At 46.8% G+C, this 26,969-nt stretch overlaps 1 protein-coding gene across 1 annotated transcript in view; it reads right to left on the reverse strand.

The window, feature by feature from the left end:
• Nucleotides 1-26,969, reverse strand: part of LOC137355407 (reelin domain-containing protein 1-like) — a 77,669-nt gene that overhangs the window by 30,705 nt on the left and 19,995 nt on the right. Inside the window, exons 3-4 of the mRNA XM_068020481.1 lie at nucleotides 7,334-7,556; nucleotides 5,838-6,007 (exon numbers count right to left, since the gene is read on the reverse strand). Of these exons, the coding sequence (XP_067876582.1) occupies nucleotides 5,838-6,007; nucleotides 7,334-7,556 (393 nt within the window). The remainder of the gene's footprint in view (nucleotides 1-5,837; nucleotides 6,008-7,333; nucleotides 7,557-26,969) is intronic.

Raw genomic sequence — 26,969 nt, forward strand, 5'->3', positions numbered from 1 at the left:
ATTGAGTGAGGTGATCTGTAGGTGGGGACTACCACTACAGGTGGATAGTGACCAAGGGTCCCATTTTACAGGAAAAAAAATTTCCCAATTGCAAGAATTGTTGGGCATCCGCCATAAATTACACATCTCACACCATCCACAATCCTCAGCGATAGTGGAAAGGGGAAATAGGATGCTGAAAACAATGCTTTAAAAGCTATGTACAGATCACCCCGCTCAATGGGCTAACATGCTGCCTATGTGTCTCATGGCCATACAGTCCACTCCTCACAATACAACAGGAATCTCACCCTATCAGGCAATGACTGGAAGGTTAATGAGAATTCCAGGACATCTCAACTTCACTGGTATGGCCCCCATAACCATAGAACCCTGCAGCTTCAAATGTTTAGATCAGATGATAGAACACACGGGAAAAGTTAACTGATGTGTTGCTAGAAACCTGGGAAAATCTAAAAAAACAGATCAAAAGGTACTTTGACAAGAAGATACGACCATTTGAGTACCAAGTAGGTGATAGTGTCATGGTTTTAAATTATGGGAGGAGGGAAAGTGCATTTGAACCCAAGTGGAATGGGCCATTTCCCAATTTCTCATCATTGACAAACTCAATCCGGCTGTATATTTGATTCAGTCCCCTAGGAAAAAAGGAAAAGATGGTGATAAAGAAAGGAAATGGTATCATATCAATCAGTTAAAAATTGTGAAAGAGTAAATCCTGCACATGTATCATTTTAGATGGAGCTCCGAAACATCATTATGCTTTGTACTCTGGAAACAATGGTGCGGGGAGCTGGTGGACATATGATAAGAACAATCATCTGAAAGGAAACAAGCGAAGACAAAGCAACAGACCTACCCAAGTTCGAAACTTTCTGTAATATGACATTTTTTGTGACAATGTAACAGGCCCATGAGTGTTGACAAGCAGACCATACTAGTAATGATAGAACCGGGTGAGGGACTGAGGATCAAATGTGAATGTGCTTCGTACGGGGTGACAGGGAAAACAGTACCCACATTTGCAGTCGGGAGAGAAGCATATGCTGGAGGAGCAAGACAAAGGATAGGGATTCCCTATACTAGCATGGACTTATAATCATTAAATTAGCCCAAGATAAGCCAGAGACACCAACGGACAGTGAGCTGCTGTGCATCACCAAGAGTAGGATTTGACCTGGCGACAATATCTAGTATCATCAAGAGTAAGATTATGGTAATGGTGAATGACAAACCCGAGTCCTCCAAAAAAAACAGCACAGGGACAGGAAAGGAAAGCGACACCGACCTTGATTCGTGGTTTCCCCAGTTGAATGAAGGTTCAGCAAATGGACTAGTAGTTACTCGAGCATATAAACAGCTATATAACGATGTGAGTTATGAAATTGTGCCTGTTCTATTGCAGTTTGGAAACATACCCCTTCCACCAAGCCAGTGTCCACAAGAATACCAGGTCTTTTACAATCGGCTAGTAGAGAAAATAGTGAGCGACTTCTTGGATAAAAATCATGCTAAAAATAAGTGGGGATCCTGGGACTCAAATCAGAGGCCAGTCACTGTTCAGGGAACCAGCTTTGTCAATGGGAATAGAATCCATTCTAGGAAAAGGAGAGGACTGTGGGAACGGATAGGTATGTGTACAACTGCAGGTACCGCAGCTTGGAACAGATTAGATATTGAAAACATGTGGGAACGTGACGAGGCAATGAGGAGACAGCTGAAGGGAATTCTATCAGATATAAACAAGGAAGACAGGGATGTGTTTCAGGAGTTTAGATTAGATTAGAGATACAGCACTGAAACAGGCCCTTCGGCCCACCGAGTCTGTGCCGAACATCAACCACCCATTTATACTAATCCTACACTAATCCCATATTCCTACCAAACATCCCCACCTGTCACTATATTTCCCTACCACCTACCTATACTAGTGACAATTTATAATGGCCAATTTACCTATCAACCTGCAAGTCTTTTGGCTTGTGGGAGGAAACCAGAGCACCCGGAGAAAACCCACGCAGACACAGGGAGAACTTGCAAACTCCACACAGGCAGTACCCGGAATCGAACCCAGGTCCCTGGAGCTGTGAGGCTGCGGTGCTAACCACTGCGCCACTGTGCCGCCCCAAACCAAAATCTCCTAATTGTCCACGATGAGGTAATCCTCTTTCAGCAGATCCAAAAGACTGTAAATGAAATAATTAAGGATAAATGGGAGGTAAAGAAAAGCATAGCTAAAGCTGTCACCTGTGCTATTTTTGGGAGTTACATGTTGGATCAGGTGAGGACAGGACTCGATGACATAGAGAAAAATCGTATCCCAGTCTTTATAAACAGCAGTATGATGGGGAGATGGTTTGAAGATGGAAGTAACATAAAGAGAGCACAACAACATGGAATAATCTACTTAGTGAAGGGAGATAGGGACTAAAGAAACGAGGCCTGTGATCCTGTGGTTGCCTTGTTTGCGGGAGGATACAGAGTAGGAAGTCTTCAGGGTGGAATCCATAGGGACCACAGAACAAGATGTTCACGTGTCCCTCGCATCCCACCCAACCATCTTGATCCATCGAGATTACACTTGGGATAGCCCCAGCCTCGAGTGCTGCTCAGAAAGAGGAGGATTCTATATATGTCGATACGATGTCAGGAACACAGGGAAGGCAGCTTGCAGGTTCATTTTAGACCAGAAATCACCAAACTGTGATACGAGTGTACAGAAATGGGGAGAAGAACATGATAGACACACGTATCTGTACATGGGAATGTACTGCGTCACCACCACTGCTCTGAAGATGCAGTATGGGGCAACATGATGCCCCATCTCAGAGCCCACATTCTGCTTTAAACCCACCCGGATTACCCAGATAGGAAGTAGTGTTTTGCTTCCTGTACTGGTCCACAATTCTTTTTCTTTTCTTTTGGGCCTCCTTATCTCGAGAGACAATGGATACGCGCCTGGAGGTGGTCAGTGGTTTGTGAAGCAGCGCCTGGAGTGGCTATAAAGGCCAATTCTGGAGTGACAGGCTCTTCCACAGGTGCTGCAGAGAAATTTGTTTGTTGGGGCTGTTGCACAGTTGGCTCTCCCCTTGCGCCTCTGTCTTTTTTCCTGCCAACTACTAAGTCTCTTCGACTCGCCACAATTTAGCCCTGTCTTTATGGCTGCCCGCCAGCTCTGGCGAATGCTGGCAACTGACTCCCACGACTTGTGATCAATGTCACACGATTTCATGTCGCGTTTGCAGACGTCTTTATAACGGAGACATGGACGGCCGGTGGGTCTGATACCAGTGGCGAGCTCGCTGTACAATGTGTCTTTGGGGATCCTGCCATCTTCCATGCGGCTCACATGGCCAAGCCATCTCAAGCGCCGCTGACTCAGTAGTGTGTATAAGCTGGGGGTGTTGGCCGCTTCAAGGACTTCTGTGTTGGAGATATAGTCCTGCCACCTGATGCCAAGTATTCTCCGAAGGCAGCGAAGATGGAATGAATTGAGACGTCGCTCTTGGCTGGCATACGTTGTCCAGGCCTCGCTGCCGTAGAGCAAGGTACTGAGGACACAGGCCTGATACACTCGGACTTTTGTGTTCCGTGTCAGTGCGCCATTTTCCCACACTCTCTTGGCCAGTCTGGACATAGCAGTGGAAGCCTTACCCATGCGCTTGTTGATTTCTGCATCTAGAGACAGGTTACTGGTGATAGTTGAGCCTAGGTAGGTGAACTCTTGAACCACTTCCAGAGCGTGGTCGCCAATATTGATGGATGGAGCATTTCTGACATCCTGCCCCATGATGTTCGTTTTCTTGAGGCTGATGGTTAGGCCAAATTCATTGCAGGCAGACGCAAACCTGTCGATGAGACTCTGCAGGCATTCTTCAGTGTGAGATGTTAAAGCAGCATCGTCAGCAAAGAGGAGTTCTCTGATGAGGACTTTCCGTACTTTGGACTTCGCTCTTAGACGGGCAAGGTTGAACAACCTGCCCCCTGATCTTGTGTGGAGGAAAATTCCTTCTTCAGAGGATTTGAACGCATGTGAAAGCAGCAGGGAGAAGAAAATCCCAAAAAGTGTGGGTGCGAGAACACAGCCCTGTTTCACACCACTCAGGATAGGAAAGGGCTCTGATGAGGAGCCACCATGTTGAATTGTGCCTTTCATATTGTCATGGAATGAGGTGATGATACTTAGTAGCTTTGGTGGACATCCGATCTTTTCTAGTAGTCTGAAGAGACCACGTCTGCTGACGAGGTCAAAGGCTTTGGTGAGATCAATGAAAGCAATGTAGAGGGGCATCTGTTGTTCACGGCATTTCTCCTGTATCTGACGAAGGGAGAACAGCATGTCAATAGTCGATCTCTCTGCACGAAAGCCACACTGTGCCTCAGGGTAGACGCGCTCGGCCAGCTTCTGGAGCCTGTTCAGAGCGACTCGAGCAAAGACTTTCCCCACTATGCTGAGCAGGGAGATTCCACGGTAGTTGTTGCAGTCACCGCGGTCACCTTTGTTTTTATAGAGGGTGATGATAGAGGGTCCACAATATCACCAAACTAAGAATGAACCTCGGGTTGCAAGGGGAAGCATTAAAAGCAGTAGCTCAGTTTGGACATCCCATACCCCCTCTGTCTCTAAATCTGATATCGATAATAGAAAGAATGATGACATCCCAGAAACATCTAATTAAGATGAGGCAGAACAATGAACAGGGGGAGAGATTGATTAAAAGATTGGGAGAAAATCACTGGTGGGAGACCACATATAATGTAGGGCAACACCCTTGGGTGAGGATGTTGTCCCTGATTGTTTTGCTCGTGAAAGTAATATTGATTGTGCTTGTTATTCTCACATTGCTTCATTTAACATGCATTACCAAAAGACTTACCCTTCGAGGCCGAATGCTTAATGAAATTACCTTATCAGGGGAAAAATGAGTAATTGTGAGGAATCAATGCTATGCTGCATTTTACCCTCAAGGTGGGGACAGTAAGAAATGTGGATTCTGTCATTTTTACTGGCCTTTTTATATTTTTTTGTATTAAGAATTTTATGTACTTTCTATATAAATATATGTTTTGTATAAGCTTTTGGTAAATGGAGAGTTAACTTTAGCTGTGTATCTTACTGAAAAAAATGCTACCTATACAGTTTGAGTCAACCAGAATTACTTTGTGATTACTTTGGTAATCACAAGGAAAAGAACAGATATTGAAAACTATGTAACAAGTTATGATCAAAATGCAACAGAAAAACAGGATGATACTCGCTGGAAATGTATAATCTAATGGACGTCAAGGTTATATTGGATTGTTTGTACACATTGATTTGCACATGTGATCATGATTAATGTGCAAACGGAAGTACTGACAAATGGAATGGCAGGACCAATCGAAACAGCAATATATATGAACCAACCAATCAGTGCACAGGAGGAGCCACCAGCTACAAAGAATAAGAGGACAGATCTGGAGAGGTTCAGTGCACAGATTTAAAGATGACAAAGGGAGAGACAAGAGGAGTCACGAGCTGTTTGTGCCACTGGAACTGGTGGAGAGTAAAGGCCATCTGGACTAGGATATCGACTGCCTTGGATTTTTTAAGTATTGCTTTTAGCCTTAATAAATCATCCTGATATCACTACATCAGGTGTCTCCTTGTCCAAATTCTTATTGTCTGGTCCAAGAACAAATTATAGGTAAAGTTCTAAGTCTTACATAATGGGGAAATTTGCCAAGAAATGTTTTAACTTTGTTATTTTAACAGCACTGGCGATTCGCTGCTTTAATAACTTGAAATTAATATAACTCAATTATTATTATAGTGACAGGAGTAAAATTTACCGTACCTTCAGTAAAGGGAGCAGTTCTTGCTTTGGTGCTGTTATGTACAGATGTCTGGAATGTTTCCTTTAATTCCTCATTCCTCGTCAACATGGAATAATTCTGCTTTTGGTCAGAAATGAGACCAGATTCAATTCTGGCCCAGTATATGAAGTATGACTGGACAGCTGAAACACTGCAGGTTACACGGAACAAAAGTAACTGATTAGAACGTGATCTCAGGGGACGCCGTCATTTTCAACACTGACTTATCCAGAGGAAAAGTGTCTCAGTGAGCAGCACCATTAGGTAACTGTAACATTGGCTCTGTAACTGAACTAGAATCTGAAGTGGGATATGCTGAAACATAGGGTTGGATTTTCCTGAATGGGTTGTGATCCTGACTCGGCTTCAATTCCGTGTTGGGAACCTGGAAGTGGCTATGGTGGGATGTCGGTCACGATCTTCCCAGAGCTTCCTCCAGGAGCCCTGTCCAATAAGGAAAGTGGGCGGACCAGGGAAATGGGAGGCCCTATCAGTGGGCCCGCCGCAACGTCAGGTCGGCAGCACCACTAGGAAAGGTGCTGCCGAGGTAGACAGGTGAGTGTGAGGGTGCCTCAGCATGGAGGTTCCCTCGGTTGCCCGCAGAGAAGTCATCAAATAAGCCGGTGGGACTATCGGGGTAGGAGGGAAACCCCTCCACAGGAGTAGTGACAGATGCAGTTGCAGCCTTTCATCCCCATGACCCCGTCGTTGGGGCACTGAATGGCCTCCCAGCTTGTTGCCAGGAGGCCCCCTCCAATGAGCTGGTGGTCTCTGCGCTTGGTGGGGAGTGGGTCGCTCTGACTGTGGGAAAATACCACCGCCGTCGCAAAATGGCCCCTAACGTAGGCCTTTATTGCCCTGATTGGCTGCCAACCTCATGGAGCGGGCAACTGACCGGCCCTAGGGAAGTCCCTTTGAGGTGGGAATGAGTCGGAGAGCCGTCCTGACACTGCTCTCCACTATTTTACCAGCAGCCCCGCCTCCAACCGTGTCTCCATGGGACTGGGAAAATTAAGCCCGTAGTTACATGGCCCACAACATTGTAGATTTTAGCACCCACCACTTAAGCATTGTCCTATCAGGAACCATGGTCATACAAAGATTTTTGCTGCTCAGTGCAGTCACCATGCTGCCCTCCAGAAAGCTTGTCAGAAATGTAAAGGTGCACAAAAACATAGTACAAAATGTGCCTGAAACATTGAACAGGTGAGGGCTAATGTTTTTTGAAGCTACCATCTGGACTGGTGTCACTCTGGGACAGTTCAGTACTTCACTGTTACAGACTCCTGGCTAGACTCCTAACCCTGGTTCACACTGTGGTTGGACATATTTCAGAATGGATGGAAGATGAATTTCTATTTTCATTTACTTCTCACCAACAACATTACAAGCCCTCTCTACTTTTGCTAAGTTTCTTTTATAGTTATGAATGTTACACATTTTCCATAAATATTTTAATGTCATCGGCAATAATTACAAAAATCTGATGTCCCCAGTGAGTTGGTCTGGTGCTTTCCAAACAAAGGAGAGATTTCTTTTTAGTGACTTGTCTGAGTGGGTCACCGTATCTCCGTCTTCAGAACACGTCAGTAGTTTAGATCCAGAGGAAATGAGAATGAATGTCCCAGCCACTCGGTCATCGGCCACTCGGCGAGCCTGCATTAGGAAGCCCATGAAGTCTCGTGTGCTCCTTATCGTCACTGTAAAGTATGAGACATTCATCCATGTCAGAAGATTAGCAAGCAGATTTTCTCTTCACTCCAGGAGCTACACTCACAACACAAAATACTTTAGCTGGGTATTCTCTATACCATCTTCCTTTACAGTGCCACTCTTTAATGGGTTTTATTTCTTCCCCCACTCTAGGTTTCCCTGTCCAATACACCATTATCTAGACAAGGAAATGGATGAGTGACCCACTCTAAGGCCTGTGTTGATGCCATTCCTAATCATGCTGAGATTTTCCTGAGTACTTTTAAGGGGTCAAGCAAAGTTTCTGACAGAGGTTCCTGAATTGGTGCCTTTAGTTTTGCCTCTCCCAGGAAGTGGGGTTATAGAGGTACAAGTCCAGTAAGAAGTAGGGTGAGCATGTGGGGGTCTGATGGTCTTTTTTTCATCCTGCTCCCGTGATCCCTTCCCCATTCAACTACCCACTGCAACCATGCTATCCCAAGGTATTATCCCGCTGCCTTTCAAAACTGTCATCATCCCGTCATAAAAGCGACCCTTGACCATCTGGCATTTCCAGCTGCTGCCCCATCTCTAACCTCCCTATCTTCCCTAAGGTACTGAAATGTGTTGTTGCCTCCCAGCTCCATACCCATCTCTTCCTAAACTCTTTTTTAACCACTTCAGTCTGGTTTCCATCCTACTACAGCACCAAAACTGCCCCAGTCAAAGCCACAAACCAGCATCCTCTGTGGTTGCAACTGTAGCGTGCAATACCTCCTCTACGTCTTGATTTCTCTGCAGCATTTGATATGGTTGACTGCACCATAATCTTTCATCATCTCTCCTCCATTATCCAGCTCAGTGGAACTGCTCTCACATGGTTCCACTCCAACTGATCTGAATGCAACCAGCACATCTCCCACAACAGCTTCCCTTCCCACCCTTGGGGTCCCTAAAAATCTATCCTTTCCCCCTCCTCTGCCATATGATGCCACTCAGTGAGCTTCCATACATAGGCTGATGACACCCAGCTCTACCTAGATTTGTTCCCTTAATCCTTCAAGCAGCTTCATGCTTCCTCCAACTAAACATCAGGAAGACTGCAGTCATCATCTTCGGTCTCCACCATAAACCTCCCTTTGTTTGACACTAACTTCATTCTCTCCTCGATAACTTACTAAAGCTGAACGAGGCCATACAGAATCTTGACATCCCATTCAAACTCCACATCCTATCTATCACCAAGACTTCTTACATCCCCCATGTAGTACTGCCCAGCTCTGCCCCTACCTCAACCTCTCCCCTTCTCAAACTTTCATCCACCTCTATCTCAGTGGGCAGAATTTTATTAGCTAGAGCTCCGCGGGGGGCAGGTGATCACTTAACCCGCCCCTCAGGTCGGTGTGCCACTGTCCCGACATGAAAGTGGCACGTTCCAAGTTTAAAGGCTGCGATGGGAGCAGGAAGAGGCAACGCGCCCAACTTGCATAAATGGTCAGTAAAGCCTCTTATAGAGCTTGTTGTCAGCTTGTTAAGGGCCAGTTTTGAATTTTCTTTTTAAGGTGTGGGATCCATGCAGGTCCCAACCACCACAGGGAGCAGGAGGCAGTGATACAACAGGGAATGAGCTGGAATGGCGGGACAGCAGCAACAGATATCATTGTAAAGGGAAGGCTGTTAGAGGCCCCTCATTCACAGGCAAACAGTTATGCTCAGTGAGAAGAATTACCTTTCATATCTCTGTACTCTTGACAAGGGCATTTTGGGTGGTGGGGGGGTTGCTGGCTTTGGTGGGGAAGTGTGGACGGCGGGGTGGAAGCTGGAGGGGTCCTTCTTGCCTATGGCTCTTTAGGGTTTCATGATGGGGTGGGGGGGGGGGGGGGGGGGTTTCAGGAAGATTCCACGTTCCCATGGAAAGGAAGGACAGAAGAGGAAATAGGATCCAGCTGATCTGAGCTTGGTCTGACCAGTGATGAGGAACAGCATCTGCAGCAGCAGAGTCAGACCCCTGGGAAACAGGGGTAAGCAAGGGGAAGGCAATGGAGAAGATACCTTCAGCACAGGGGGCCACCGCCAAAGCAAAAGCCGCCCAGATGTGGTGAAGCTTCAGCGCCACAGAATGCTGTGCCTGTCCAGGTAGATGGTTGCTGACCTGAGTGCCCTCATTGAAGGTCAACCGAGGGTGAGCAGGAACGTCACCATGGCCTTCCCACGGCTCCAAGAGTCACAGTGGCCTTGCATTTTCCTGGCACCGGCTCCTTCCAAGGAGCAGCAGCGGACATTGGTGGCATCTCGCAGGCAGCAGCTCATCATTGCAGCACAGAGGTGTCAGATGCACTGTTCAAGAGGACAGGGGATTAAATTGAATTCAGGGTGGATAACAGCACTCAAGATCAAAGCGCAGTGGGATTTGCCTCAGTCGCTGGATGCCGTCAGTTGCAGGGAATCATCAATTGCACCCATGAGGCTATTGAGGCACCGACTGATCAGGCAGAGAGACTCCTCAATAGGAAGGGATTCCACTTCCTAAATGTCAAGCTGCAATGCAACCACAGCAAGCACTTTATGCAGGTCTGCCCGCTTTCCTGGAAGGTGCCAATACGCCTGTATCCTCCAGCACTCGCAGGTGTCACAGCTCTTCATGAAGCCATTGGAGATCTGTGGATAGCTGTTAGCGGATAAGGCTTATCCCTTGTTCAGATGGCTGATGATTCCTGTGCATCACCTTGCCACTGAGGCTGATAGACACTGCAACCGACATCACCTGAGTACAAGGGTCATCTTGAACAGGCCATCGGCCTCCTGATGATGAGACTCGGGTGCCTTGACCGGTCAGATGGTGCCCTGCAGTGCACTCCCTCAAGGGTCTCGCGCATTGTGGTGGTCCGCTGAGCCCTCCATTACATGGCCTTCCAGAGAGGTGTGGACCTTGAGGAGGGAGAAGCGCTGGAATGGCACAGCTCCTCAGAGGCGGAAGAAGATGAGCACAGGGAGGAGGTTGAAGGAGAACTGCAGAGCGGTCCCCGTGGATTGCAGTGATGCCACCGTGGCAGGCTCAGGAGGAGGTGTGTTCATCAGAATGGCAGGGACGACAGGGCCACTCTGGGGCAGAGACATTTGACCTTCCCGAGGCTCAGTCTGCAGGATATTCGGAGAGGACAACTCCTTCATCTGACTGAGAGCAACCATCAGGTCTGTAGCAAATGTCAGCAACCTTCTAGTGGCACAAAGTCTGCAAGTCTCCAGAGTCACCACCTGACACACTCTTCCCCAACACACTCCATTGCTTTGGCAACCCTTACTTCCCATCCTCCTGCATCTCGCCATGATGAGATGAAAACACACAAATCTGCCTTAGTGCAACAAATTTCCCAGTGCTTTATCACTATTACTTATAACAGAATCACCCAAGTGACCCACAAAGTAACATTACAGATGCGATGGCCTCCGCTGACAGCCACTGTTATAAGCGCCTCCCCCTGTGGCTGAGCATGAGGTGGAGGCAGGCTGCTCACTAGTGTCTGTCTGTGACTGAGATGCATGTGAATGTCAACAGCATTGTGGAGGTGCGGGGGGTTACGTCCAAAGGCTGCTGCATCAGCATCACTGCATGGACAGCCTCTGTCACAGGGTGTAACCCTTCAGATGCTTTGTCCGTCGGAGGTGGCATGGAGGTGAATGACGATGACGGAGCCCCGTGAGGGGTGGCCCCCTCATCACCATCTTTCACTACCTCAGCACTTTCATGGTGCCCTTGATCACTGGAGGGGACAACCAGCTGGGGCGCAGCTGGCATCCACTCCATGCTTCTTTGCGCCACAGACTGGTGAATGTTACAGACTGCGGAATGCATTCTGTGCATGTCAGTGCGCTGTTCCTGCATTCACTCTGAGTGATGCTGCATATGGCTGTCCATGAGGTTGACCACTCTCTCGATGGAGGAGATCACGCACTCAAAGCACTCGCACATTGTGGAGCACATGAGATGAATGGACTCCTTCATTCTCATCCCTTGACTCCACAGAGCCTCAGATAACTCCAACATTTAGGCACACGTCTCATACTGGTTCTCCAGTTACAGCCACAGCATCCCCACCCTGCTGAGCAGGGCTGTGCCTCTCCTCCATCCTTTGAGGGAGATTGGCCACAGCCTCCCCCATCTCCTCCTGCTCTGATATGATCTGCGCTTCACCCTGTGTCACTGTCTCTAATACTGCACGAGGACCCACCGAGGTACGAGTGCCTGCGCTGCTGGAGGGTGCACTAGAAAGATGTGATGGTGCTGGCTCCAATGTGTCTTCCTCCTCTGATTCCTTGGGAATTTGTTGTAGTGTGGACTCCTGCCCTTCTGCAGCTGGCTCTGTGGGAGACATAAGAGGTGGTGATGAGAGATCAGACAGGCAACAGATGCTTCTGCTGCTTAAAATAATGAGATGGTCACTGAGGCATTGACAGCATGGGGAGCATTGCCATGCATCCCCTGAACCTGCAAATGTTGAGATGTTTTCACCCTGTCTACAGCAGACCCCCATTTCTCTGTCCCATCATCCTTGCGACTTGACACTGGGGTCACAGCTTCTCAAAGTATGTCAGCGATGTGAGCTGGAGCACCCACACCATCCAGGTGGGCCCTCTTGTTTTTCCTGGCGTTCAACTCCCATTTGGCCTGCAATGTGAAGAAAGTTGCAGTTCGGACAATGCCTCACTCCTTCACCACTCACAGCTTTTAATTCGCATATGCTGTTGCAGTCTGCACTCCAGCCTCCTGACCAACAGCACTAGGGTTCTGACCTCTGCTTCTGGGTCATGAAGGCTGCTGAGCACACATCTCTCCCATAATCAGGAGAACTCTATGCGTCCTCAGGATGCACCTCTCTTTTGAACTCTGGTGACTGCTGACCAGGAGGTATGCCATCTGGGTCTCTCTTTGGACTCACCTTGCCTGACCTGAGAAGGTCATTGAAATATTTCTACCCTGCGCCCAGCTCCTCCTCAGCACTGCTGCTGGTTTCATGAGCCGCTTCCAGCCATGCCTTCTTGGTGAGCCTTGCAGGCTTTCTGCGCCACTGGCAGGGAATAGAATGTGTCTGTGCTCACTCACTGCCTCCAGCAGCACCTCCAGTGAGGCATCAGAAAAACAGGAAGCTGCCCTGACAAGGGGCCCTCTCTTCCCATTGCCGTCTGCTCTGCTCCTCCTTCCATGCTTTAGAAAAATGTCAACTTCAGCAATGGCTAAATTGGGCCCGCTGCTGCCTTGGCCTTTATTGCAAGGGGATTTGAGTACAGGAATAAAGAAGTCTTATTAAAACTTTGGTGAGACCGCACCTGGAATACTCTGCAGTTTTGGTCTCCACATTTAAAAAAGGATATACTTGCACTGGAAGCAGTGCAGTGAAGATTTACTAAATTGGTCCCTGGGATAAGGGGGTTGTCCTATGATGAGAGGCTGAGTAAATTGGGCCTATATTCTCTGGAGTTTAGAAGAATGAGGGGCGATCTTATTGAGATTCTGAAAGGGCTTGATAGGGTAGAAGCTGAGAGATTGTTCCCACTGGTCGAGGAATCTAGAACACGGGGACACAGTCTCAGAGTAAGGGGCCAATCATTCAGAACTGAGAGGAGGAGAAATTACTACACTCAAAGGGTTGTGAATCTTTGGAATTCTCTACCCCAGAGAGTTGTGGATGCTCCATCATTTAATACATTTAAGGCTGGGATATAGATTTTTGGTCTCAGAGGGAATCAAGGGATATGGGGAGCAGGCAAAAAAATGGAATTGAAGCCCAAGATTAGCTGTGATCGTATTGAATGGCGGAGCAGGCTCGATGGCCATATGGTCTACCTCTGCTCCTATTTCTTGTATTTGTCCCGCATCAGCTGTCACTGATTGGGCGGCAAACATGACTCTGGGCCAATTAACACCTTTGCATATTAAAATGGGGTCAGGACCCGGAAGTGAAGCGACATAGGGGTTCCGACCCTGGAATGGAAATCCCGTCCAGTTTCTCTAATGTCCTCCTTCCTGGGCTCCCATCCTTCACCCTCCATAAATTCCAACTTATACAATACTCAGAGGTCCCAGTCTGTAATGCGCTAAATCTCGTTTATCCATTCTTGATGTAAACTGGTTCAGTCTCCCAACACTTTAAACTTAATATCCTCATCGTCACGTCTTCAATCCCATCATGGTCCTACTCAGATTTGGGACCGGATTTTCAAAGTGGAAGCAGGAAACAGGAGCCTGATCTGGTTTTTGGTCTGAAACCTGCCACCTCTGGAAAGCTGATTGAGATTGCAATTTTCAAGTAGGAAAGCCTTAATTCATATGGAGACAGGTTGCCTGTCCACTTAGAGTCAGTGGGACTGAAAATGGCAATGGGTCAGATGAAGTGTGGGACTCTTGTAGACTCCCACGGCAGCCATCACTGAGGCTGCTGGTTGTCCTGAGGGAGCGATCTGCCTTCCACAGCACCAGAGAGAAGTGAGATGTCACAGGGAGCTGGAGGGCTGGCACGAGGGATGCCCATCTGGATCTAATGCTGGAGGCCATGAGGGAGAGGAGGGAGATCCTCTTCCCAGAGAGCGGCAGGAGGAGGCCACCTCATCATGCTGCAGGGACCTCTCCGTTCAATGTTATCCCCCATCGCCCTCTCTTCCTCCTCCTCTCTTATCTCCTGCACCTCCCCTGAAGAGCTGTCTCCTTCCAGTGCCTCACTGTCCTCAAGGTCCATACCTCTCTGTAGGGCCATGTTATGGAGAGCGCAGCAGATTACCACAATGGCCGAGACCCTGGCAGGAGGGCATTGGAGGGTGCCACCCAACCAATCCAGGCACCAGATTTGCATCCACAGAAACCCAAGGACCTGCTCAAGGGTTGGCCTGCTGAGCAGGTGGCAATGGTTATTTCGCCTCTGTGCCTCTGTCTGGGGCTCCTGTACAGGGGTCAGTAGCCATCTCTCCAAGGGATTTCCCTTGTCCCCTAGGATCCGTCCATGCACTTTGGTGGACGGAGTGAAGATCTGAGGCAGTCTGGACTGGCGGAGGATGAAGGAGTCATGGCAGCTGCCTGGAAAGTGAGCGCAAGCATGGAGGAAGTTCTTATTGTGGTAGTGGACCACTTGAATACTGAGGGAATGGAAGCCCTTCCTTTAATGGATCGCACTGGCCAGTCACTGGGTGCCTTGATGGCCACATGGGTACAATCAATTATGCCCTGCACCTGAAGGAATCCATCGATGGTATCAAACCCCAATGCCCTCTGTGCCAGGGCAGGCCCATCTGTGTCAAAGTGGGTGTAGTCCCTGTCCTCCTGAAAAGGGCATCCAACACCTGCCAGATAGCCTAATGAGATGCTGACTGTGAGATGCCACCTAGGTCCACAGTTGATCCCTGGAACAATCCGGTTGCATAGAAGTTAAGAGCATCTGAGATCTTTGACGACTGCAGGTAGGGGACTGCTGCGGGGACTGTGAGGCCTCAGTTTATTGTGGATCAGAGCACACAGGACCAAGACCATCTGCCTGGATAGGCGTAGCCTACTACAGCACTGGCGCTCTGTCATTTGCAGGTAGCTGACTCTTGGGCTGTGCACCTGAAGTCTTGGGTAGCACCTTCCTCCCCTTGCAGCCTCCCCACTGTGCTCCTCTGGCCTCATCCTGTCCAAGAGGTTGCACCTGCTGCCACTCATCCTGGCTGCTCTGTCCAATGTCAGAGTCGCCTGTTCCCATCTGACCTCCATTTGCTGGGCCTTTAACGCTTACCAGGCTTTCCCCTCTCAACCCCAGGTGCCACAGTGATTCCAGAGGGCTCACTTCCCTATCCGGTCTCATGTTAATCTCCAATGTAACAGTTAACTCCTCTGCAACAGTATCCTCAGTCAGACACATCTGAGGCAGCTAAGCTTTATTTGCTGCCTCTGCTTTAATTAAACAGCCATTTCCATTGGCCTCATCTCCCTCCACAGTGCTTACATCCTCACTACCCTGCCGTCTTCCTCCCCATGGCTTTTTCCCCATTCCCAGCATTTCAAAATTGTTCCTTGAAACTGACAAGCCTGTTAATGAGCTCAACAGACATTTAATTGGAAGCAGCACCTGACCCATTCCCTCCCTGCTGGCTGAAGTTTAAAAATAGGATCATGTTCCGGAAGAGGCAGGACCCAGTGCTGACCTTCGAGAATGCGATTTTCAAATTGCGTTTGTTGCCATCCCTGCTCTCAGCAGGGATTAAAAATCCGGCCTATGGTGTCTCAGAGAAACCCAACCAAACGAAAAGCAGAGACACTGGCCTTTTTGTTTATGCTGGCTCCTTGTTAGAGCATTCCTAAACTAATCCCACTGCGCTGATCTCTCCCCATGGACCTGGATCTTTGTCTAATATTCTTCCAAATTTTCATTTAAAAGTTCAAAGGTCTCTTCCGCAACCAATATGCTGCAAAGCATTCATGCTCCAACAACCTTCTGTACTAAAAAAATAACCTCAACCTCTTTCCTCACTCTTAGTGACGATTTTAAATCAACAAACTCTCTTCACTGACTCCCCAAGCAAATGAAATAGTTTTTCCCTATTCAGTCTATCCAAACCGTTCATATTTGTAAAAAAAACTCTTTAAAATCTGTTCTTAGTGTTTTAGTGGAAATAGTCCCAGTTTCTCAAGTCTCTCCTGCTATCTATGGTTTGCCATACCCAGAATCATACTGTTGAAACTACACTGTCCTTTCTATAATGTGTTGCCCAAAACTACACACAGGACTCTAAATGTTTTGTACAAATTTGTCATTGCTTCTTTACTCTTATACGCTATGCTCCTATTTATAAAACCTAAGATGATATTTCCTTTTTTCAAGATTTTATCTACCTGCACTCTTGCTTTCAACAATTATATATTAGAACCCCATTCACATCCACATTCTTCACGATCTTTCCATTAAGTCTATACTCCCATTTTGTTTTTTCTCCCAAAAATGTATTAGCTCACACTTCTCCAACTTATCCACAATAAATTGCATTTGCCACCATTAACTTCAGCTCACCCATATCCAATTCCATATCAAGTCCCACTTACCCGTCAACTTTATCCTCACTGACGTACATTGCCTCCCAGTCCCTCAAATTTAAGTTTAAAATTCTCATTCTCATGTTTAAAACTCTTCATGGTCTTGCTTGTCACTTTACAACCTCCACCAGCCCAAAAGTCTCACCAATCTCTTTGTTCCTCTGATTCTGACCTCTTGTGCATCCTTCCCTTCACCGCACCATTGGCACCTAAGCCCCTCAATCTGGAAATTCCTCTGTATCTCCTCCTTTAAAGCTTTCCTTAAAACCCACTTCTTTAAACAAAGTTTTGGTCATACCTCCTAATATTTCCTTTGGTTCAGTGTCCATCTTTTTCTGACTCCACCTACGTTAAAAGTGCTATATAAATCAAAGTTGTTGCTGTTGTTATTTTCTCCTGAAGTTTCTTACTATTTTCCAGACCTCCTTACCAACAGTAGATTTTGCAACTGTGTTGCCAATATACAGACCAAATCATTTACATATACAAAATATATGCAAAAAGCAGACCCCGCATTGACCCCAAGGATAGCTTAGTGGCAGCCTAACTTGAGGCAATGGTGGAGCACTCTGAATTAAATGAATTAAATTCAATAAACAAAACTGGAAAAACAAATCAGCAATTAACAAAGATTCAGTGATGAGTTTCTCAGAATGTTAGCCTAATCTGAGAGTTTCTGAATGGCCTGAAATGACCAGTGAAAGGGCTAATATTTGTGTCAGTATTTCCTACATAACTTTATATCATAGGAAGGTAAACTTCATTATTTTCTCAGTTCTCAAACCATTCCTGATCACTGCATAATCATTCATTACTCAAAATCAAACTCCAAATAAGATTAACTGTAGATTGTAACTTCATCTCAGTGTCATTTAGGTCAATTTTCTCTTGATCTGTTCATTCCATAAAGGTTTGTCTTTAGCTGTAGCCCCTCTCAGTCAGTGGCAAAATATATTGTTATGAAAGCACTTTCATTTTTGTTAAATTTTGAGGACTTGTGTTTTATTTGGGAAAACTGAAAAGGATTCATGGATTTTTTTTTTCCAACGGGGTCATTGAAAGGACTGAGAGGATTTGTTTGCAAACAACATGTACTGGAAGTCACCTGTCTTCAGATAAATACCCAGCAGGGGGCTTTTTTGACTTGGAGAAGATGCTTACAGAGAAGTGACAGGTCAAGATTTATAGGGGTTAGGAGGCTTGACTCGAGATTGTTTTTGGTTTCGCTTTCGGCAGTCAGTTGACATTTTAAAAACCAACCAGGAGAGCAGTCACCCCAGCTCAGCCGGTGCAAACTCTTGGAAAAGCCTGCCAGTTTTTCCATCTCTTTGAGATGCTCTTAGAAGCGAATGTAAGAAATTGATGCTACTTTCGTCCTGAAAGGCCTGCTTGAACTGTTGCTGCATTTCTCTTGAGACACTGGAAAAACCTGCCGGATAAATCCTCGATGCCGCCTGAACAAACTGCTCCAGAGAAAGATCCCAGTGACAGCCATCTACACGTATATGGGATGCCAAACCAAAAAAAAGACAAGTGACATCTTTCCAGACCTTTATTTTCTTCAAGAATTAGCAAGTATTTGGCCAAAGTATTCTTTGTTGCCTTTTTTTGTAACAGAGCTCTAAAAAGAAAATCTCTACTTTTTTCCCAGTTAAACTGTGTGTGTGTGTGTGTGTGTGTGAGAGAGGGGCTAACGTAAAAGGGAACTTTTATATTTCAATCTGTGTGTTAATGCTTTGCTTTATTACTGCTTCAATCTTGTTTTATAATAAACTGATAATTTTTGTCTATTAAAGAAACCTGGTTGGTGTATTTTATTCTAGGATAAAGAGTAGAGTCTATGATTGACTGTATCGGTAACTGGGTAAACATTTAAATATGTGTTGTGACCTGTGGAGAAGTGGAACGAGAAAAGGCAGTGTGCTCTTCCCGCCTCGGTCGCAACAATATCCTGAAATCCCCTTTTACAGCAAATAGTCTTTCACATGTGCTGTCCATAGTCTGCAATCTCTTGCAGTATTTCTAAGGCCACCAACTACATCTAGTGGCAGGAAATCATTATTACACAGGCATTCCTTCTTATGCAATTCATTAATTAAAATGCTAAATCTAATTCTGATTAATTACCATTTTACTTCTTATTTTTTATCCAAGTAAATCCATCTTGAGAAGAGCATGTTACACCAATATAACTCCCTGGTGATGAGGCTGACACATTGAGGCCATCATGCCACTCTTGCCCAGTACTGCCCAGGGTATTCGTACTCTGTAGGTACATGTGGCTATGGACTTCAAGCTTCCCTGCAGGGTTACAATCTAAAGGTACTTTTTATACCCATTCTTTTGATTTGGTGTTGTGAGAGAGATCTCAGTGCATTGCTCACTCCTCCCACTCCTCCTTTTACATTCCCATGCTGAGATAGGTTTCCTGTGTTCACTTTATTGAAACTGCCAACCTTAATCTGACAGCATATTTGTAGGGCCGCATATTCCTGGATCTACAGGGGTATTGGTTCCTTAATTGTTGGGGTGTTCAATGACCAATAGAGAGGGAACCATGCTTTTGTCATTGTCTACATTCCAGTCATATAAAAAAGCACTTTAAGATGCACAATATTCTTGCCACTGTTGAAAGCCCATATAGATAGCAAGATGAGGAGCTTCTGGAGCATTTCAAGTAGCACAGCAAGTTCCTCAAGATGTACTTTGTGTATGGTGTCCAGGGAAGGGATGTTCCTTCTACTGCACAGACTGGACCATCAGTGCCTTGGCTCCCTTGGCTTGCCAAGAAAGCACACACTCCTATATTCCTGCTTAGGGCTTAGTAGGCAGGATTCTCCTCTATGTTAGTGCTCATTTTACAGTACTATTCAGATGAGGAAAGTGGGTGGGAATCATATGGCCTACTGATCTTCCAGCATCATTTCCGCTGGAAGTGTCCGCTCAAAGCCATCTTCCATCATTTGTAACCTGGCAACACTGAATATTTACACCTGTAGAAACAGACATCAAACTTAGAAAAGTGTCACACATCTAAACATGTACATGGCCAAAACAGTGAGTACAATCAATGCAGCAGTAATGAATGGACAGATCCACAGCAACACACCTTCTGTGCATTGGCAGGAGCATGAAATTCTCTGCACTTTTTCAAAACCGTCTAACACTTTAAAATGATGCTGACATCATAGTGTAAAGATTATGTGGTACCCATGCACTGCTGGCAGTGCGACAGGGTAGAACTTCCCCCTGCTGCTTTGAAGCTGCCAAATGCTGCAGACAGGGTCACTGAATGTGAGGGACAAGCACCTACACCTACAGTGAGGGAACAAGAGTGCCCAACCAACAGAATCTGGGACAAAAACAAGAAATGCTGGATTCACTCAGCAGGTCTGGCAGCATCTGTGGAAAGAGAAGCAGAGTTAACGTTTCGGGTCAGTGACCCTTCTTCGGAACAGAATCTGGGAGTGGCACTCTACCAGTCCAAGTGGAGGAGTCGGAAGTCAATCAGGCCAAAGGCCTAAAAGGCTGCCAAAGTTCTCAATGAGTGTCCCATACTGATAATACCTATGTTCTGGACCTACTGCTGCTCAAACACCTTTGGATCTGATTGCACTAAGCCAGATTCTTTTTACAAAATGCTCCACTTGTGGCCCAGAACCACACCTATAATTGCTGTCATCAAACATAGACACCACAGAGTCTACCAGAGGAATATCTGGCAAGGTTCCCAGGATAAGCTGGGAAAATCCCTGAACTGCTGCTAGGAGGGGCAGGTGGAAGATGCACCCATTGTCCTCCAGATTGGAATTTTGTTTTGCTTTGTTAATGAGGCAGAAACTCGTCTGATCTGGGATCTGCACAAAATCCAGACGCCTCATCCCAGTCAGCACAAAATTCCAGCCTGAGTGGCATTAGAATTTCTATTGGTATATTCCTGCATCGGCAGCCACTTTCCCTACCCTCACTGGTGAGGTCACAAGCACCAGCGGGAATACTGACAGGAGCCTGATACTAAGAGGAAAAGGAAAATCTAGTATCAAGAAGGACACAGATCTTTCTCATGTTTTCTCATCATCAAAAAGACAAGGGATAGCCCCCAAAAACAATCATGGGGATATGTGATTAACCCATGGCAGTTCAGTGTAATGCAGGCAGCCTATCAACTTTGTGCTGCCTCCTCAAGATAATGATTTCTGCATCCAGTCAGCACCAACCATGCTGTACACATTCTGCACGCATCATCAGGGAGCCCAGTATCAATACTTGCTGGTACCACTTTAAGATAACCTGCACTACTTAAAGCTAGCCTACACCTCTTAAAGGAAAGGTGCATTGGTAGCTGCTGGAGGTGCTGAAATCATTGGGAATAGAGTGTTGTGCATCAATCAACAATAGCTGACTATGGGACAGAACATACGGCAAGGTTTTCAGACATGGAACTTAAGGTCTTGGTGGAAGAGGTGGAAAGAAGAGACTTCCTATACCCACAGAGGGGCCAGAGGCCCTCCAGACATATGGTCAAGAGGGAGTGGGAACATATAGCTGCAGGAGTCAATGACAGGAGTTTAGCCTGAGGACTGGGATGCAGTGCCGCAAGAAGTTCAATGACCTCACAAGAGTGGTCAAGGTCAGTGAGTGCATTTTCAAATGCCATATCCTATAAATTGCATCACTAGTCTCAACTGCTTCTCAATTCACCACATCCCCATCACTCACCTACCAACAATCTCTATCAATCAGGACCCATACCTAACATTCACATGCTTCACTCACCCTCGCATGCCCAGCACGTACTGCCAGCTTTCACCCATTGCAGTCACATCACCCAAACATATTGCACAACACTCACTGAGACACTTCCCTCACTTTTGCAGGAGAAGATGGCGCACAACTGAAACTAACTGGAGGTGGTAGAGGCATGCCTGCATGTTCTAACCCTCATGAAGCAGACTGTGGTTGCATTATGGGAAGGGCCACTGCTGAGGCCATGGCCAGCAGCGGGATTGAATCCTTTGAAGATGACAGATCATCATATTTAATCATCCTTCTCGTATCCCACCTCCCCTCATCCCAAAATCTCTTCTGATTTACAAGCTGCAGATGGTGTAAGCTTATACTTCTTACTCTCTCCTCTCCCCTCACTGCAACTCAACAACAACTTCTATTTATATTGCACCTTTAAAATAATAAAACATTCCAAGGCACTTCACAGGGGCATTATAAAACAAAACTGGCACTGAGCCACACAAGGAGATATCAGGTCAGATGATCAAAATCTTGATCAAAGAGGTAGGTTCTCTGGAGTGTCTTAAAGGAGGAAAGCGAGGTAGAGAGGTGTAGGGAGGGAATTCCAGAGTTTAGGGCCTAGGCAACTGAAGGTGTGGCCACCAATTGTGGAGCAATTAAAATCAGGAATGCTCAAGAGGCCAGAATTAGATGAGTGCAGATATTTTAGAGGGTTGTGGGGCTGGGGGAGATTACAGAGATAGGATGGGGTGAGGTTATGGAGGCACTTGAAAACATGGAAGAGAATTTTAAAATCAAGAACTTGTTTGACCAGGAGCCAATGTAGGTCAAAGAACAAAGAACAAAGAACAAAGAAAATTACAGCACAGGAACAGGCCCTTCGGCCCTCCAAGCCTGCGCCGATCCAGATCCTCTATCTAAACATGTCGCCTATTTTCTAAGGGTCTGTATCTCTTTGCTTCCTGCCCATTCATGTATCTGTCTAGATACATCTTAAAAGACGCTATCGTGCCCGCGTCTACCACCTCCGCTGGCAACGCGTTCCAGGCACCCACCACCCTCTGCGTAAAGAACTTTCCACGCATATCCCCCCTAAACTTTTCCCCTCTCACTTTGAACTCGTGACCCCTAGTAATTGAATCCCCCACTCTGGGAAAAAGCTTCTTGCTATCCACCCTGTCTATACCTCTCATGATTTTGTACACCTCAATCAGGTCCCCCCTCAACCTCCGTCTTTCTAATGAAAATAATCCTAATCTACTCAACCTCTCAGCGAGCACAGGGGTGATAAGTGAAAAGGTGAACAGATAGGTCTTGGTGCAAGTCAAGACACAAGCAACAGAATTTTCGATGACCTCAAGATTATGGAGGATAGATGGTGGAGGGCCAGCCAGGAGTGCATTGGAATAATCAAGTGCAGAGGTAACAAAGGCATGATTGAGGATTTCAGCAGGTGAGCAGAGCCGGAGGTGAAATCGGGCAATATTATGGAGGTGGTGATAGGCGATCTTAGTGATGGCATGACTATGTGGTCGGATGACACCAAGGTTGAGAACAGACTGGTTTAGTGTCAGACAGTTGACAGGAGAGGGATGGAGTTGGTAGCTAGGAAGTGGAGTTTGAAGTGGATACCAAAAACAATGGCTTCAGTCTTCCCAATATTTAATTGGAGAAAATTTCTGCTTTTCCAATATTGGATGCTCAATAAGAAGTCGAACAACGTAGCAACAGTGAAGGAGTCGAGAGAGGTGGTGTAAGGTAGAGCTGGATGTCAGCATACATGTGAAAACTAATGCTGTGCTTTCGGATGATGTCACTGAGGGGCAGCATGTAGATCAGAAATAGGAGGGGGTCAAGGATAGACTTTTTGGGGACACCACAGAAAATCGAGCAGGAGCAGTAAGAGAAGCCATTGCAAGTGATTCTCTGGCTACGATTAGACAAATAAGAATGGAACCAGGTGAGAGTAGTCCCACCCAGCTGGACGACAGTGGAGAGGCACTGGAGGAGAACGGTGTGCTCAACCGTGTCATAGGCTGCAAACAGGTCGAGAGGGATGAGAAGGGATAGAAGGGTCGCTGACCCGAAACGTTAACTCTGCTTCTCTTTCAACAGATGCTGCCAGACCTGCTGAGTGATTCCAGCATTTCTTGTTTTTGTATGAGAAGGGATAGGTTACCTTTGTCACAGTCACATAGGATGTCATATGTGACTTTGATAAGAGTTGTTTCAATCCTGTGGCAGGGGCAAAAACCTGATTAGAGGGATTCAAACATGCAGTTCCGGAAAAGATGGGAACGGATTTGGGAGGCAACAACATGTTCAGGGACTTTGGAGAGGAAAGGGGGTTGTAGATTGCAAGGATGGTGGAGTCAATTTTTTTTTAGCAGCGGGGTGATGACAGCAAATTTAAAGGAGAGCTAACATCTGAAGAGAGAGAACCATCAACAATGTCAGCTAACAAGGGGACCAGGAGGGGAACTTGGGTAGTCAGCGGTTTAGTGGGAATAGGAGCAGAAGGTGGATGTCATGAACAAATTGATCTCACAGGGGGAATGAGGAGAGATAGGGGGAACCTAGAGAAAGATGCAAGTTCAGGGCTAGGGCATGGGGGAAGAGGAAGTTTGGCCTGGTGGGCTAGTGGAAGGGAGGGATGTGGCAGGGGCAGTTGATCAGATGATCTCGATCGTAGTGACAAAGAAGTCCATGAGCTCCTCCCACTTATTAGACTGGGGAATGGTCAGGGTGAGAGAGAGTAATGGTTTTATTAGGACTAGGGCATCAAAGGTTGAGGCAAGGGTACAGTTGAGCAAATCAGTAGCTGCAACAAGGTTGTGGTGAACAGGGCCAAAGGCTAGATAGTTGGGATTTTTAAAGTGCAGTTGTAAGTGAATTGGGGGATAATATTTTTCCAGGAGCAGATACAGAGGAGGTAGGGTTGGGGTGTGGAAAGGGGATGTGGGTGCAGAGTAATACAAGGAAGTGATCAGAGATGGTTTTATCTGTGATCAACCCTTGTACCTTTTTCCTTTCAGATATCCAAGAAGTGCAACTTGCCCAGGCAGTGGAGGAAGACCAAGAAGACAGTGATGATGAAGATGGACTGTCTCTCGATTTCAAACTCGCAGCCATCAGCTCAGATATTGACACTGTGTGTATCTTAGAGGATAGTACAGAGGTGGGATCTGCATGTGGTGAGACTCCAACCACAAGTGCATTGCAGCCAGACATGGGAGGGGGGGGGGGGGGGGGGGAGGGGGGGTGCCAGCTCTCTGGTGGGCGAGGTTGCACATGAGTTTTGCTGCAGAGGATTCAGATGAGCATACAGAAAAAGGCTGATGAGTGTACACCTCAAAATGCTTGGTGCATTGGGAAGCCTGCAGTCAATGTCAAGGAGCATGGAGAAGTCCAGTACCAACTTGGCTCAGGGCTTTGCGCAGAGTTTGGAACCCATCCAGCATGGAATTGGTGGCCAACTCCACCAACACACTTGTGGCACCAACCATGATGCAGCGTCTGATGGCCATTGCCTCTGCTTCAAGTGCAGCATAAGCAGCAGCCACCCAACGTCTATGAAAGACCACATTACTGCTATCATGGCCGTGAGTACCAATGTTCAAAGGAGCTTGCAGGGTGTGACATCAGTCCAGCAATCCAACAGACTGGTAGGATTGCTCAGGCACCACCCTAGGGGAGTGGCAGTTGCTCCATGGAGTATGAACCCGCTGTTCTCTCTCAGGATGACAGCATTCACGCTCAGTGGCAGGGGCTGTCACCTCACGATGGCGAGGCTGTGCAGCATGCAACAGACCAGCACAAATTATGGGCGGCACAGTGACACAGTGATTAGCACCGCAGCCTCACAGCTCCAGGGACCCGGGTTCAATTCTGGGTACTGCCTGTGTGGAGTTTGCAAGTTCTCCCTGTGTCTGCGTGGGTTTCCTCCGGGTGCTCCGGTTTCCTCCCACAGCCAAAGACTTGCAAGTGATAGGTAAATTGGCTGTTGTAAATTGCCCCTAGTGTAGGTAGGTGGTAGGGAATATGGGATTACTGTAGGGTTAGTATAAATGGGTGGTTATTGGTTGGCACAGACTCGGTGGGCCGAAGGGCCTGTTTCAGTGCTGTATCTCTAAATAAAATAAATAAAAATAAAATAAAATTTGAGACCCGCTCAGCCAAATACTGTTGGGCTCCTCCAGAACTGTCCAGGCAGCAAAATCATTCCTTCAGCATACCAATGGTCTGCTTCATCACATTTCATGTGACAGCATCGCTTTCATTGTACACCTGCTGTGCAGATGTGTGTGGGTTGCGAACTGCAGTCATCAGCCATTTCATCAGTGGATAGCCCTTGTCATCTAGTAGCCACCCTTTGATTTGCCATGGTGGCTCAAATGCAGCTGGCAAGGCAAACTGCTGCAGAATGAAGGCACCGTGACTGTTGACAGTCCCCAGGCTAAAGCACTGGCGACATGGGTTCAAATCCCACCATGGCAGCTGGTGGAATTTAAATTCAATAATAAAAATCTGAAATTGAAAGCTAGTCTTAGTAATGATACCATGAAACTATCATCGATAGTTGTCAAAACCCATCTGATTCACGATTGTCCTTTAGCGAAGGAAATTGGCCGTCCTTACCAGGTCTGGCCTACATGTGACTCCAGACCCACAGCAATGTGGCTGACTCTTAACTGTCCTCTGAAATAGTCGAGCAAGCCACTCGGTTGTCAAGGGCAACTAGGGATGAGCAACCAATGCTGGCCTTGCCAGTGACACCCACATCCCATGAAAGAATAAAACAAGGATACTGGGCATGGACCACGCGCTGCCTATGGTCACACACCATATGGACGTTGAGGGAGTGGAATCCCTTTCAGTTCAAGTACATGCAGAGTTGACATGAAGTGCCCAAAAAGTCAATGGCACCCTGCACCATGGGAATGCCTACAACCCTTGCAAAACCTTGTGCTCACTCCACTTGCATCTCTCAAGCAAGAGGGAATGAAATGAAGTTATTTCTCTTTGAACAGAGAACCTCAGTAACCTCTCTTATGCAACAGTGCACTTCAACTGCGAGATGTTGGGAATATCTCCAGCTCCAGCTTGAAAGAAGCCAGACGCATAAAAGTTCATCGCCATGGTCACTTTCACAGCCATTGTCAATGTGGTCTTTGCCCTTCCCTGAGGCTATAGTTGTGGCTGCAGCAGGCGGCAGATTTCAGTGAGGACCTTTATAGTGAAGCGGAGACGTCTGACACACTGTTCCTTGCTGAGGTTCAGGTAGGCGAACTCCTGCTGGGAGCTGAGAGGCCATCTCCCCCAATCCTCTTCACCCCTCCAGCAGCTTGCCCTGCTCTGGGTCTCCTCTGCTCATTCGCCCAGTCATGCTCTATTACAAGGGGAATGCCTACTACTACACCCATTTCAACATAGAAAAATGTGAGGTATTACATTTTGACAAGAAAAGTAAGGAGGTTGCACGTTACTTAGAAAATAAGAATCTAAACAGGGTTGAGGAGCAAAGGGATCTGAAGTACAAATACACGTAGCACTAAAAGTAGTGTCGCAGGTCAATAAGACCATAAAAAAGCAAACTAAGTACTAGGATTAATTTCCGGAGGGATAGAATTGAAAAATA

Source organism: Heterodontus francisci, chromosome 1, assembly GCF_036365525.1.
Source record: "Heterodontus francisci isolate sHetFra1 chromosome 1, sHetFra1.hap1, whole genome shotgun sequence".
Lineage (NCBI taxonomy): Eukaryota > Metazoa > Chordata > Chondrichthyes > Heterodontiformes > Heterodontidae > Heterodontus > Heterodontus francisci.